Raw genomic sequence first — 16609 nt, forward strand, 5'->3', positions numbered from 1 at the left:
CCATCTAGGGGAGGATCTGACTTTCATTACAGCTCAACGTCTTGGTCTGGTGTCAAACAAATCAAAAGGTATCTAATTAAGAAGTGCGAGTTCAGTGTAGAAGAATGTGATTTCAGAAGATTATCTACAGTATTCATAATCTTACTTGTATCAAACCATTATGAAGGGCATGGCTCAGGGTACTACCATTTGTTAGAGCTTCTTCCCTTTCCTTTCATATTTGGAGTCTGGGAGAAATGATAGATTAAATGACTTTGTGCGAGCTATAATTAGTCTAATCTCATCTTCATAATCCCTATAGGTGCAGTAAGTGGGAATAATGGGGGCGAGGGGTTGGTTTTGTATATTCCTGGATTCCTCACTTAAGGATGGTTCTTGAAACTTTGTAAGTAGGCTTTTATATATACGCTCTCCCATGAGCCAGACAAAACTATGACCTGTTGTGTTACTCTTGTTTTTATGCATATTTTTTATTAGTCCTATCTGTATGCATCCCACACACTTGAGCAGTATCCTGGGATGGGTTGCACTAGTGTGATGCAGTTTTGAGTGATTGAAATTGTAGTCATACAACACAACTTTTTTTATTTATTTTATTTTATTTTATATGCCCGGTTTTGTATTTCTGAAAATTTAAAGCAAGTTGCCAGTCATTTCTTCCCTTTGATATCTTATAAAGTTCTAACTGAATATTTTTGCAGCTGTTAACAGACAGTTCTTCATTATTGATAACAGCATCACCTGCAAAAATTCTGAAGTTACCATTTTATTGTCTGCAAGGTCATTAATATACAACGCAAACTGCAACAGTCCAAACACATTTCTCTGGGTGAATGCAGCTTTTGTTTGAGGTGTATAAGTTACAGCGTGGTTAAAAGAGGAGCAAACTCAGCCACAAATTCAGTATAGTGTCTGATAGAGATTCTGCTAGGCCCTGAAGCTTTGTCCAATTTTAATGATTTGAGCTGTTTCTCAATGTCTTGACACTAATATCTAAGTGACTCATGTTTGTAGTGGTGCGAGCATTAAACTGAGGCATTGGCCCTTGATTTTAGTTTGTAAGGGAACATTTGAAAACAGGATTCTGTGTTGCTGTTTTGCTACCCTCAGTCACTGTCTCATCTATGAATGTCTAAACACACTCTTTGATGCTGCTAACAGCCTTTAAATAATACTAGAATTTCTCTGGGTTTTGTGACAAATCTCTGTTGCTGTTTGCTACCCTCAGTTTAAGTCACTGTCTCATCTATGAATGTCTGAATGGTTTTGTGACAAATCTTTCATTGCAGATGATGTATTGAGTAGTTTTTCCTACAAGTAGCATTGTGCTGCCAATGAGAAAGGGCTTTGTTTCAGAGTTTAAACTGTATTACATATTTACTTTTATTCCTGACTATGAAACATGATGCCATGTCAAACAGATAGCAGTTAGCCAATGAAAGATCTGGTGAGGTGAGATCAATCAGATGACATGTAAGATGAATATTCCTGCAAATATTTTGTGTATTCATTGTCCAAAAAACATTTGTGGTTCAAAAATGAAAAGCTGAAACTTCACAGTGTATTTTGCAAATATAATAGTAAATGTTACTGATTATTTCGTGTTTTATGTTATCATCTGTTGGCTCTGTTAAGAAAAAAAACCCTTGATAAAATTATTGGTGGTGTTTGAAATGTTGCTTTTAGATTAGTCTTTCTAATATTATTTGACTTGACATCTCCTCAAAGTGCAGAATCATAGATTATTATTTAATACACATTTAGAACATATTACTCCATGTAGCCATTGTTTCAGTATACATTGTCAGTAGACTGCTAAAAATTAATACCACATTAATTCTGTGCAGGAATCGACTCTGTGCGACCAGTTCCTCATGTAACAGGGGATGTATCTCAGTTGGAGCATTCTTTGTCTCGTACACTGTTATGGACAGATGCACGTGATGTTTGGTGTGTGTCTTTGGAACCTGTGAGTGCAAGCTTTTCCGGTGCCCCTGCAGACATTGCTGCAGGAGTTGATCCTGTACCGTTGACTGATGCATTCCCATTAACACTGTGGGCCCATTGGGATGCAACTGACTCTGTGCTCAATACACTTGCTCATGTACCAGCACTGGTTAGTGTTCTGGATGTTTATGTGAATTTACAGATTTGCTTATTAAGAGATGCAGTAATACTTCATAACTGTTGTACGTAGTGAATTACTGCAAGATATGACAGTAATTTTAAGTAAAGTAACGCCTCATATTGTTAATACCATCTCCGTTTTAATCAGTAGGTTTCTTTTTTAGTTATTTATTTCACAAACATAAAATTGCAGTTGACATAACTTAGATCCTTTCTGTTTCCTACTTAATGTAATAAGGCTGTGGTAGTTACAGTTACAAAGCTGTTTAATAATAATTAGCAGTAGATGTAGAAATGCAGAAAATAAGAACCCTTTTGCAGTGTAGTAATATTTAAAGCTGTGGTTTTGTATTTATTGTACAATATATGATGGAATAAGAGAGGAGATTATTGAATTTATCAAGCAAAGCAATTTTTGTATCGTTAGTTCTAGAAAGATAATCTATTTTGTCCATATATGGTTAACTTTTAACAGTATAAGGAAAAGATGGATTGCTACTCTCTGTAAAGATGACACGTTGAACAGTAGACAGGCAGAACGAAAAGTCGCTATTGGCCAAAGCCTTATTCACAGAAGGACACACACACACACACACACACACACACACACACACACACACACATTCATTCACACAGCCAAGCACACCTCATGCACACGACCACCATCTCTCGCAGCTTAGACAGGAATGCAGTTGTCACGTGGAATGAAAGCAGCAATCTATAAAGGGCGGGGCAGGGGGAGGGATTGCAGGGTACGGGTGGGGGAAGACAAGAGTGTTGTCTGGCAGAGCATGCAGGGACTAAACTGTGAACTGGTAAGTGTCGGAAGGCTGTGGGATAGGGAGGATGGGGGTTGGTGGGAATGGGGAGTGCAAACAGAGAGGAGTGGGGAAGGGAATATATGTAAAGGTGTGTTGGTAGAGGATGGCACACAAAGAGGGTAAGGGGATGAAAATATGGAGGAGATGATAGGACAGGCGGTGGAAACTCTTGAGTTGAGGGTGTTGGGACAATAGGTTACTGTAGGTTGAGCCTGGGATTATTTTGGGGGCAGAGAATGTGTTGTAAGGATAAGGGCCAAGACATCCATGATCATTCCTTCACAACCTCAACACCGTATCTCCCATCTGCTTCACCTAGTCCTCTTCAACCCAGCATGCACCTTCCTGGACACTGTCCTCGTCTCTGATGGAGATGCAGTATGGCATTCTGGTCCGAGCTGCTGGAGATGACAGTCGTCTGTGTGTGAGGTGTGCTTACTTGAATGAATGAATGTGTTTGTGTTTCTCTTTCTTTTTCTAATGCAGTCTGTGACCAAAAGATAATGTTAAGTATCTTTTAATTGTGTCTGTCTGCAACTTAACGAGTCATCTTCACGGTAAGTAGCAATCTATATTTTCCTTACTGTGCTGATATTTCAACCTGGAGTTTCTGTTGTTTGATTCTGTCTTTACTTTTGTTGGATAAACATAATTTGAGAAGATGTAGAGCGCTTTTTTTAATTAGTAAAGACTCATTTTGACACCAAGAATGATGGGAATGTGAGTTTTTATGTGCCATACATTGACACCCCAGTCACTTGCGTGGCATTAAATTGAAATGCGTATGCCACACTTAGAGTGATTAAAATCTTTTTCTACTGCAAGAATTGAACCAATCATTTGTTGCTCACAGAGCTCAAACTTTTGAGTCTGTTGTTTCTTACTTTATATGTCGGATTACTGTGTACCATCTGTAATGGTGACTTTTACAGAAGTTCTCACAGATGCCTTACATACAATCGTAGCAATACAACAGATATGATGCTGAATACTACTGGTGTCAGTCCCAGTTGCTTTAAAATTGCTATTACTTGGTGCTCATAGTGACTTGCCTCTTCAAGAAGTTTTTTTTGGGGGGGGGGGGGGAATATGTTTAAACATTTAAAGATGAGGCCATCAAAACTACATAACAAGTAACTGATTCTCAGAAATTCTTCTCAGAATTATGAAACATCATTAAAAATAATGCTGCCATTTAATTCACTTACTTTGTGAAAGTTAATAAAAAGGGTGGTCCATTGATAGTGACCAGGCCAAATATCTCACGAAATAAGCATCAAACGAAAAAACTACAAAGAACGAAACTCGTCTAGCTTGAAGGGGGAAACCAGATGGTGCTATGTGTGGCCCGCTAGATGGCGCTGCCATAGGTCAAATGCATATCAACTGTGTTTTTGTAAATAGGAACCCCCCCCATTTTTATTACATATTCATGTACTACGTAAAGAAATATAAATGTTTTAGTGGGACCACTTTTTTCGCTTTGTGATAGATGGCGCTGTAATAGTCACAAACGTATAAGTATGTGGTATCATGTAACATTCCGCCAGTGTGGATGGTATTTGCTTCCTGATACATTACCTGGGCTAAAATGGACCATTTACCAATTGCGGAAAAGGTTGATATTGTGTTGATGTATGGCTATTGTGATGAAAATGCCCAACAGGCATGTGCTATGTATGCTACTTGGTATCCTGGACGACATCATCCAAGTGTCCGGACCGTTCGCCGGATAGTTACGTTATTTAAGCAAACAGGAAGTGTTCAGCCACATGTGAAATGTCAACCACGACCTGCAACAAATGATGATGCCCAAGTAGGTGTTTTAGCTGCTTTCGTGGCTAATCGGTACATCAGTAGCAGACAAATTGCGCGAGAATCAGGAATCTCAAAAACGTCATTGTTGAGAATGCTACATCAACATCGATTGCACCTGTACCATTTTCTCTGCACCAGGAATTGCATGGCAACGGCTTTGAGTGTTGTGTTCAGTTCTGCCACTGGGCACAAGATAAATTACGGGACGATGACAGATTTTTTGTACGCATTCTATTTAGCGACGAAGTGTCATTCACCAACAGCGGTAATGTAAACCGGCTTAATATGCACTATTGGGCAACGGAAAATCCACGATGGCTGCGACAAGTAGAACATCGGTGACCTTGGCGGGTTAATGTATGGTGCGGCATTATGGGAGGAAGGATAATTGGTCCCCATTTTATCGATGGCAATCTAAATGGTGCAATGTATGCCGATTTCCTACATAATGTTCTACCGACGTTGCTACAAGATGTTTCACTGCATGACAGAATGGCGATGTACTTCCAACATGATGGATGTCCGGCACATAGCTTGCATGCAGTTGAAGCAGTATTGAATAGCATATTTCATGACAGGTGGATTGGTCGTGGAAGCCCGCATGTTCACCGGATCTGACGTCCCCAGATTTCTTTTTGTGGGGAAAGTTGAAGGATATTTGCTATCGTTATCCACCGACAACGCCTGACAACATGCGTCAGTGCATTGTCAATGCATGTGCGAACATTATGGAAGGCAAACTACTCGCTGTTGAGAGGAAAATGTTGTTATACGTATTGCTAAATGCATTGAGGTTGACGGACATCATTTTGAGCATTTATTGCATTAATGTGGTATTTACAGGTAATCACGCTATAACAGCAGGCGTTCTCAGAAATGATAAGTTCACAAAGGTACATGTATCACTTATTGGAAAAACCAAAATAAAATGTTCAAATGTACCTATGTTCTGTATTTTAATTTAGAAAACCTACCTGTTACCAACTGTTCGTCTGAAATTGTGAGCCATATGTTTGTGACTATTACAGCACCATCTATCATAAAGCGAAAAAAGTGGTCCAACTAAAACATTCATATTTCTTTACGTACTACACGAATATGTAATAAAAAATAGGGTTCCTATTTTAAAAAAACGCAGTTGATATCCGTTTGACCTGTGGTAGCACCATCTAGTGGGCCAACCATAGTGCCATCTGGTTTCCCCCTTCAAGCTAGACCAATTTCGCTCTTTGTAGTTTTTTCGTTTGACCCTTATTTCGTGAAATATTTGGCCCTGTCACGATCAATGGCCCACCCTGTATATTACCATGGAGAGCACAGTCACACATTGTTGAAAGTGGGTATAATTCTATTAAGTAGACCGTTATTGAAATTAGAGAATGGGCCAGAGTTTGTAGTTTTCTGAATCTTTCAACAGGAACCATTTTGTAATCGGTATTTAATAGCTTTTTGCATAATTTATACCACGCTTCTTAATTACTTCCATTATTAGTAAAAAATGAAATGTGTGAACTGACATTGAATGAATAATGTGCACCATGGTTTTTTATATATATATATATATATATATATAATGATAGGATTGTCTGATACTTGTAAAACTGTGTTTAGTTTCACGTGCTCCACAAATCACAATTATTTTTTATTGAATGTGCCATTTATAAATAAACTCTGATCCACAGGTTAGTTTTCAACTTAATCATTACCAATATTTGTTCCTTCTGAGAGCGATGGATAGAATTAGTGAGACAGCAGCCGTAATGAGTGTTGACTCACGTCGCATTCAAGGAAATGATGGTCTCCCACCAACAGTTATTTTAGCAGGCGTGTTGCTGCCACAGGTACGTGGAATTTATTTTTAATAGATACTAGTATTTAGTTTTTAAAAAGCTAGGAAGAGATAGATTGCTACTCACCATAAAGATGACATGTTAAATTGCAGACAGGAACAATTAAAAGACACTTGCACATAAGATTTTGGCCACAGCCTTCATCAGAAAGAGAGAAACCAACATCATTCATTCACACAAACAACCACACTTCATCACACATGACCATCAACTCTGGCAGCTCAGGTCAGAAGTATTTAGCGTTTTTTCTTTATTTTCATACATAAACAGAGTTAAGCTTTATTCTGTGGTGTTGGTAATAATAACAAACAAATTTTCTTCGGCAGCTCAGGTCAGAAGTATTTAGGTGTTGTTCTTTATTTTCATACATAAACAGAATTAAGCTTTATTCTGTGCTGTTGGTAATAATAACAAACAAATTTTTTGATTGGCAGTAACTTACACGCTGATGAATGATGAGTGTCACGTATCCATACTAAACTACACTGACTTCTTGCTGTGACTTTTTTCCCCCTTATTCCACAGTCCTGTTTTTTTGGAAGTTCAATTCCGTGTGATGTTCACTTGCCCATGGTTTCTGTGTTAAGCTCCCACAATCAAATGTAACATATGTTGTCAATCAGTATACACAGTAATGTTCTTCTCAAAGTACTCTTGAAAAAGCCTCTTGACAGGAAGATCAACTTTGTCAAGTGATATTCATTGTGGAGAAGAAGCATAATCCTTGCCATAATTGTGGTTTGTTACAAAAACAGCTAGAGAACTGGAAAAAGGCAATTCTCTGGCCAGTAATCACTCATCTTTTATCTTTTGTGTAATGCACATTCAAAGTACAATCACACAAAAATAAATACAAAATGAAAAGTTAATTTCTATGCTTCATTTATTTGCCATTTATTCCAAATGCAAGTCTCCTTAAATTTGCATTCTCAGGTTTACACTCATAGAATCAACACTGATTTTATTACATTTAATCTCATCTCATCTGATAAGAATAAACTGAAACAATCATGTTGTTGGTACACTGTTCAAAGGTACCACCACACATCTTTTTCCTGTGAAAATATGACAGTGTACCAGATCTGCTGCTTTCCATCTGAGATCTGCATCTCATTACTTTGTTTATACCGTTTCACATCTTTTACGCGGTACTGATGTTCAGATAGTGAAATTGAGGGATCAGGGTTATCACTATATAAGTATTTTTGTTAAAAGTGGGACAGTCAGCATTCTAAAATATGTGCTTTACTCCTAAATTATTTACATCCTGTGAGGATTTTCATTCTATATTTATATTTAGTTACACGAATATTTATATTTCTCCAAAATAAGATAACATATGTCCCCTGATTGCAAGTCATTGGAAGGCTTTTCCAACATTTACGTTAATACTCTGCTCTGTCATGTCTGCAGAATAAGATTTAGGGACTTCAAAACATGCATGGGAGCAAAGAAACAATACACATAGGAATGCATTGTATCAATGAAGGATATATATTTGTGCCCTTCTAGCAACCACTGTGTTGTTCTACATGGTACCCAGGATGCAAAATTGTCCAGCAGACTACCTGGTACTTAATGGTGTGGTCCATGACAAATTCATAGAGAAAATTTCAGCTCTAGCTCCATCCTTTTCAGTACTTGCAATTAACTGATTCTGCTCTGGTGCCACCCACAGTAGGTTAAAATCTCATTTCATACTGTGTCTATCTGCTTAATTTTTAAGTCTAACAAAGAGATAGAGGGGCTGGCCAGTACTTACCTCAGCTCAGTACAGCCGATAGATACACATAAAACAGAACCGAAAATTTACGTTCCTAGCTTTCGGAACAAATGTTCCTTCATCGGGGAGGAGAGAGGGGAAAGAAAGGGAAGAAGGGAAAGGAGATTCAGTTACTCACAACCCAGGTTATGAAGCAACAAGGAAAGGAAAATAGGGAGGGTAGCAAGGCTGTTGCTACCTTGCTACCCTTCCTATTTTCCTTTCCCTGTTGCTTCATAACCTGGGCTGTGAGTAACTGAATCTCCTTTCCCTTCTTCCCTTTCTTTCCCCTCTCTCCTCCCCGATGAAGGAACATTTGTTCCGAAAGCTAGGAACGTAAATTTTCGGTTCTGTTTTATGTGTATCTATCGGCTGTACTGAGCTGAGGTAAGTACTGGCCAGCCCCTCTATCTCTTTGTTACTATTTGTTTCACATCTTTATATGAGATTTTCCATTAATCATTTTAATTTTTAAGTCTGTGTAATATCACATTTCAAAACACCTCAGTTGTTTCTATCATTATTTTCCAATTGATAATATTTCATTCAGTCATACAATGATCTGAAATACAGATGTAGAAAGTCCTCTCGCAATTCAAGGTAAGTATTTTGTACCTGAAAGTTGCTCTTGTTTAAATAAGCTTTATACCTATGTCAGTGTGGCCTCTGTGTTGCTTGCATATTATGTCTTATGACTTCCTTAGTAGTAAAAGTCTTTCATTTATACTTTATTTTCCCCAGTATTGGCTATATATTTTTTTTTTTGTTTAAATTGTCTATTCTAATTTTCTCTTGTATTTTGATGTTATGTGTCTTTTAACCGATGTTTGCAACTAATTTAAAAGCCTTGCAATCCCGATTAATTCTAGCTCTGCCTTTCTTTTGACTACAAAAATAAAGTAAGATGAAAAGCTTGGCGTTAATTTCTTAGCCATTTGTGTTGCTTAACTGTAACTTGAGCTTCAAAGGCTTTCACAATGGCACACTTAGAAAATTGGAGGCAGTTTTCCATGTGCCAAAATTGCATAAAGAAATAGTTTGACTCCCCTTTCCCTTTCCAGCACGTACGATTCTTGTACTTCCCTCCGTATCATTTTTCTATAACTGACTAAATAAGAACATGCTCATGAGATATTACTTTTTTCAGGTTGAAATAACATTTGTTATGGCATCACAGACACCAGGACGAGAATACCATGGCAGTGCCGATCTTGAATCTGTTGTCCCTGACTCTGCAAGTCTGGCAGATGAAGGAGTGAGAATACATGCCAATAGCCTATCTTCATCTCCTTCATTTGAAGGTCCATTTGACTCTCGACTTCGCCATAGTGTTCCTCCTAATGTGGCATCTTACATGGACACAGTGACTTCATCTCTCCCAGTGAACTCTGTGCAACCCCTTACTGGTCTTTCAATACCTGATAACTTCAATGCTAGCATAAGCACTGTTAAAAAGGGCTGGAAAGGCCTGAGCAATATGGTTACATCATTAGATTCAGTACTGAAAGCCAGTCCGGATGATTTGGCCAGTGAGACTGCTTCTCAACGTAGTGATGCCTCTTCAGACAGTGAAAGGTATATTAAATTATGGCAGTTTCATTTTTATCACTTGATTTTGGCATTAAATTTTAGTTCTTTGACTGTCTCCGCCTCATATATATTGCTTTGTAGGCAGCACATATTTTAAGCTCTAACATAACACCAATGTTTTTGTAATCGATATATAATGAAGATTCTGCATGTTGTACCTGTACCAAATTTCAGAACATTGTATCTAGTGAACTTTGCATTTTCTCTCATTTCATTTTATATTTCCTGTGTGAGTTCTTTAAGTCATGTTCAAGTGATTGAATACTTGAGTAATTTGTGTAAATATTAACTTCGAGTGAGAATGATCTAAGGTGTGTTTCACCAGTCGTGTAACTATAAACATTGGCATAAATGTGCACTTTTACTATGTATTGCAGATTTTAACCACTGACAAATGTCAAAGGAGTGCTACATATGCAGTCTAAGTTCAGCAAGGTGTATATTTTTACTTGTGAAAAACCTGTTTGTAATATTGCTTTTGACAAAACTGTGTGGAATGTGCAATACACTCTCCACTGAAACGTCAAAATGCCTGAGTAATGAATGCACAATGGAACATGACGTACAACCAAAAAGTTCTTAAATGTCTAAAAATGTCAGTCTTACCTATCGAAACCAGTTAGTAGAAAATAGTTTTGAATGCAGCCTTGGCTATAAAACAATTTCTTTAAATATTAACTAACTACACAGGTCTGCAAAAAATTTTTTGTTTAGCTGCATGAGGTATTTTTACTGAATTATATGTTTTAGAATGCGCTGATTTCAGAAGTGATGTTCATTTTTTTCTATCACATAAGGTGTTTTTGCAAATTCAAACAAAAAAAAAAATTGGTAAAAGCACCCGTTTATTCAAAATTATCAAACATAATATTTTTTCACACCCAACGAAACATTATTTTGAGACATATAGTAACAATATTATACTTATTCATGTTTTTTATGAAACCTTTTCTTCTTTTCCTTGATACTTCGCCGAGTCCTTTTCCGATTTTCATCTTTCGTTTCCCGCTTAAGCATCCAACAGTAGTCAGTGGGCATAGTGGCATCCCATCTTCCTTATTACCATCTCTCAATATCATGGATATCCTGGTGAAACTGCTTCCCCCTGCTTCACTGTAAGCTCCCAGGTTTTCAGGAAAACTGTCTATGTGGGAGTGTAAAAAATGGACCTTCAAGCTCATCTTGCAGCCTTGATCTTCGTATGCTGCTAGCATCTGTTGAACGTCCGCCCCAGTAGCTGAGTGGTCAGCGTGACGGATTGCCGTCCTCCGGGCCCGGGTTCGATTCCCGGCTGGGTCGGAGATTTTCTCCGCTCAGGGACTGGGTGTTGTGTTGTGTTCATCATCATTTCATCCCCATCCGGCGTGCAGGTCGCCCAATGTGGCGCCGAATGTAATAAGACCTGCGCCAAGGCGGCCGGACCTGCCCCGCGAGGGGCCTCCCGGCCAATGACGCCACACGCTCATTTCATTTCATTTCATCTGTTGAACAATGGTTTTGTAGTCATGCTCCTCAGTATTTCCCAAAAACTTTTGCACTACATCCTTGAACGATACCCAAGCTTCTTTTTTCTTCTCATTCATACGTTCTACAAAGAGGGTGTTGGTTAAAAGTTTTCTTATGTCGGGGCCAGTGAAAACTCCCTCTTTCAACTTTGCTTCTGGCAGTTTCGAGAATTTTGTACACAGATATTTAAAACAGTCCCCATCCTTGTGTAGTGATTTTACAGATTGTTTCATCAATCCCAATTTGATATGGAGAGGGGGCAACAAAAACTTTTCTGGTGGTACCAAAGTAGTATTGATAACATTTTTCTTTCCAGGTTTTAAAGTTTCTCAGGGAGGCCAATCACTTTTAGTTCATTGCTGTTCTCTGGCTCTACTATCCCACAAGCATAAGAAGCATGGGTATTTAGTATAGCCTGCCTGCTGACCCAAAAGCATCGTGAGTATTTTGAAGTCCCCGCAAATCATCCATTGATGATCCTGATATTTGATTTTTTCCGGGATAATGGCCAAATCATTATAGTTTTCATCGATATGCACAGAATGTCCCATCGGAAGTGATGCGTATTTATTTCCATTGTGCAATAATACTACTTTAAGACTAGTTTTGGATGAATCAATGAATAGGCGCCATTCAGATGAGTCATATTGCGTATCAAAGCAGCGCATGAGTCCTTCCACATCATTGCAAAAAAACTAAATTTCCTTCTTTTGAGAAAAACTGGGTAAATTCTTTTTCTCGGTGTCTGTACCATGAAAATGAGGTGCCAGATAAAAGGTTTTTATTTTTTAATCGTGAACCTAACAGCTCGGCTGCATCTTTTGAAAGACCTAAATCTCTTACTAGATCATTGAGCTCACTTTGAGAAAATAGTTGAGGCTTTTCATCTTCGTGTGAAGAAAAATCTGAGCTTGACTCCCCCTGAGGAGGTAATGTAACTTCGTCCTCCAACTCACTCGGGTATTCATCCAAACTGGAAGGTGGCTGTGGGATAGGTATTTCAGAGCTATGGGGCACTGGACGTATAGCTGAGTCAAGCTTAGGATAACTTATGCCTCTTTTGTTTTTTGAATTGAATCCCTTTACGTCAACTGAACAGAAGTAGCAATCAGTGGTATGGTTTTTCTGCTCACGCCACATCGTAGGAATAACAAATCTAAATGTATTTTTCTTACCCTTAAACCACAAACGGAAATCATCTTCACACCTTCTACTCACCTTATGCGGTGCCCATGGTTTATCTTGATCACCAAGTTTTAATTTAAAGTAAGCAAAATAAACTTTCCTCACAAAATCACTTATGTTTCTCTGTTGACTTTTAATAGTGTATTCACCACAGATACAACAAAAACTGTTTGGAGAAATAACACAACCTCTTGTAGCCATGACTAGACAGAAATAACAGCACTGTTCACTTGATTAGCAATATGTCTACCGAGAGTTTCTCTTCATTTCATACAAGATACAAATCATCATTTGACTTGTCACAACATGATAAAACTGAACAATAAGATTTTTTGCATTTGCTTCTGATGCCCAGGAATTCACAGTAAAACCTGCAAGTGGTAACAAAGAATTGTTAACAGGGTAAATTTTTAAATTTAAGTTTATTTTATCAATTATAATTGATATAATTTTTAATAATTATTAAATTAAAAAAAAACACATAGGTTTATTACCAACGAACATAAATACTGCAATATACATAAAAATGTATGTGATAGAATTTTTTGAATATTTTACTTGTTTTTGGGAGGTCAAAATGTGTAAGAGAATGTTAAAAAATCCTATGCAGTTTTTTAGTCGCAGACATGTGGTATGGTTTCATATATGAGCATTAAGCCATCTTCAGGGCAATGAATGGCTCCTTCTCTGAACACACCTAAGTAACTCCCAGCAAGCGTTTGCCCATCAGAGGCACAATACGGACATAGTAGCTCTCACAGACACCAATGAAAAAAGGAAAGGAACAGAGGAAGGAGACGGATACCTGCACATGTTTAGTAGTGTACCAAAGGAAAGAGCTTGAGGAGGAGTATCCCTAGTAGTTAAAAGGAAGTGTAGAAAATAAGTCAATCACAGACTTTTACAAATGGATATCAATGTGATAAATCAATCCTTTGGTAATCATATCAGCACATGCCCCTTCGACAATGCTTCAGTTACTGAGGAGGACTGTTTCTGTTTTGATCTGATGACAATTTTGGAAAAATTTGGAAATTGGAGTGAGGTATTTCTTATCTGTGGTCTAAATGGCAGAATGAGTTCCAAATTAAATGACACTGTAGTAGGATGCTACAGAAAAGCTGCTGTGAGTTGTTGTTGTTGTTGTTGTTGCTGTTGTTGCTGTTGTTGTTGTTGTGGTCTTCAGTCCAGAGACTGGTTTGATGCAGCTTTCCATGCTACTCTATCCTGTTCAAGTTTCTTCATCTCCCAGTACCTACTGCAACCTACATCCGTCTGAATGTGCATAGTGTATCCATCTTTTGGTCTCCCTCTACAATTGTTACCCTCCACACTGCCCTCCAATACCAAAATACCAAATCTGTGATCCCTTGATGCCTCAGATCATATCCTACAACTGATCCCTTCTTCTAGTCAAGTTGTGCCAAAAATTTCTCTCCTCCCAAGTTCTGTTCAGTACCTCCTCATTAGTTATGTGATCTACCCATCTAATCTTCAGCAATCTTCTGTAGCATCACATTTTGCAAGCTTCTATTCTCTTCTTGTCCACACTATTTTCGTTCATGTTTCTCTTCCATACATGGCTACATTCCATACAAATACTTTGAGAAAAGATTTCCTGACTCTTAAATCTATACTCAATGTTAACAAATTTCTCTTCTTCAGAAACGTTTCCCTTGCCATTGCCAGTCTGCATGTTATATCCTCTCTACTTCGACCATCATCAGTTATTTTGCTCCCCAAATAGCAAAACTCATTTACTACTTTCAGTGTCTCATTTGCTAATTTAATTCCCTCAGCATCACCTGATTTAATTTGACTACATTCCATTATCCTCGTTTTGCTTCTATCAATGTTCATCTTACATCCTCCTCTCAAGACACTGTCCATTCCGTTCAACTGCTCTTCCAGGTTCTTCGCTGTCTCTGACAGAATTACAATATCATCAGCAAACCACAAAGTTTTTATTTCCTACTCCGAATTTGTCTGTTGTTTCCTTTACTGCTTGCTCAATATACAGATTGAATGACACCGGGGACAGGCTACAACGCTGTCTCACTCCCTTCCCAACCACTGCTTACCTTTCATGCCCCTCAACTCTTTGTAACTGCCATCTGCTTTCTGTACAAATTGTAAATAGCTTTTTTCTCCCTGTATTTTACTCCTGCCACCTTCAGAATTTGAAAGAGTGTATTCCAGTCAACATTGTCAAAACCTTTCTTTAAGTCTACAAATGCTAGAAATGTAGGTCTGCCTTTCCTTAATCTATCTTCTAAGATAAGTCATAGGTTCAGTATTGCCTCAAGTGTTCCAGTATTTCTACAGAATCCAAGCTGATCTTCCCTGTAGTCAGCTTCTACCAGTTTTTCCATTCGTCAGTAAAGAATTCGCATTAGTATTTTGCAGCTGTGGCTTATTAAACTGATTGTTCGGTAATTTTCACATCTGTCAACACCTGCTTTCTTTGGGATTGGAATTATTATATTCTTCTTGAAGTCTGAGGGTATTTTGCCTGTCTCATACATCTTGCTCACCAGATGGTAGAGTTTTGTCAGGACTGGCTCTCCCAAGGCCGTCAGTAGTTCCAGTGGAATGTTGTCTACTCTGGGGGCTTGTTTCGACTCAGGTCTTTCAGTGCTCTGTCAAACTCTTCACGCAGTATCATGTCTCTCATTTCATCTTAATCTACATCCTCTTCCATTTCCATTATATTGTCCTCAAGTACATCGGCCTTGTATAGACCCTCTGCATACTCCTTCCACCTTTCTGCTTTCCCTTCTTTTCTGAGAACTGGGTTTCCATCTGAGCTCTTGATATTAATACAAGTGGTTCTCTTTCCTCCAAAGGCCTCTTTAATTTTTCTGTAGACAGTATCTATCTTACCCCTATACATCTAGTGATATATGCCTCTACAGCCTTACATTTGTCCTGTAGCCATCCCTGCTTAGCAATTATGCACTTCTTGTCAATCGTATTTTTGGGGTGTTTGTATTCCTTTTTGCCTGCTGCATCTACTGAATTTCTGTATGTTCTCCTTTCATCAATTAAATTCAATGTATCTTCTGTTACCCAAGGATTTCTGCTAGCCCTTGTCTTTTTACCTACTTGATCCTCTGCTGCCTTTACTATTTCATATCTCATAGCTACCCATTCTTCTGCTGTATTTCTTTCCCCCATTCCTGTCAATCGTTCCCTAATTCTCTCCCTGAAACTCTCTACAACCTCTGGTTCTGTCAGTTTATCCACCCATCTCCTTAAATTCCCATCTTTTTGCAGTTTCGTCAGTTTTAATCTACAGTTCATAACCAATAGATTGTTGTCAGAGTCCACATCTGCCCCTGGAAATGTCTTACAGTTTAAAACCTGGTTCCTAAATCTCTGTCTTACCATTATATAATCTATCTGAAACCTTCTAGTATCTCCAGGCCTCTTCCATGTATACAGCCTTCTTTCATGATTCTTGAAGCAAGTGTTAGTTACAGTTAAGTTATGCTCTGTGCAAAATTCTACCAGACGGCTTCCTCTTTCATTTCTTACCCCCATTCAATATTCTCCTACTGTGTTTCCTTCTCTTGCTTTTCCTACTATTGAATTCCAGTCACCCATGTCTATTAAATGTTCATCTCCCTTAACTTTCGGAATAATTTATTTTATCTCACCATACATTTCATCGATCTCTTCATCGTGTGCGGAGCTAGTTGGCATATAATCTTGTACTACTGCGGTACGCGTAGGCTTTCTGTCTATTTTCGCCACAATAATGCGTTCACTATGCTGTTTGTAGTAGGTTACCCATGCTCCTATTTTTTATTCATTATTAGACCTACTCCTGCTTTACCCCTATTTGATTCTGTATTTATAACCCTTTATTCACCTGTCCTGATGTCTTGTTCCTCCTGCCACCGAACATCACTAATTTCCACTATATCTAACTTTAACCTATCCATTTT

At 38.2% G+C, this 16609-nt stretch overlaps 1 protein-coding gene across 2 annotated transcripts in view; it reads left to right on the forward strand.

The window, feature by feature from the left end:
- The window catches only part of LOC126095279 (UHRF1-binding protein 1-like), a 473334-nt gene that overhangs the window by 244459 nt on the left and 212266 nt on the right, over positions 1-16609 (forward strand). For both annotated transcript variants that reach the window (XM_049910038.1, XM_049910037.1), the window contains exons 11-13: positions 1848-2116; positions 6449-6607; positions 9526-9953. In XM_049910038.1, the coding sequence (XP_049765995.1) occupies positions 1848-2116; positions 6449-6607; positions 9526-9953 (856 nt within the window). The remainder of the gene's footprint in view (positions 1-1847; positions 2117-6448; positions 6608-9525; positions 9954-16609) is intronic.

The sequence above is a fragment of the Schistocerca cancellata genome, chromosome 8 (assembly GCF_023864275.1).
Source record: "Schistocerca cancellata isolate TAMUIC-IGC-003103 chromosome 8, iqSchCanc2.1, whole genome shotgun sequence".
Lineage (NCBI taxonomy): Eukaryota > Metazoa > Arthropoda > Insecta > Orthoptera > Acrididae > Schistocerca > Schistocerca cancellata.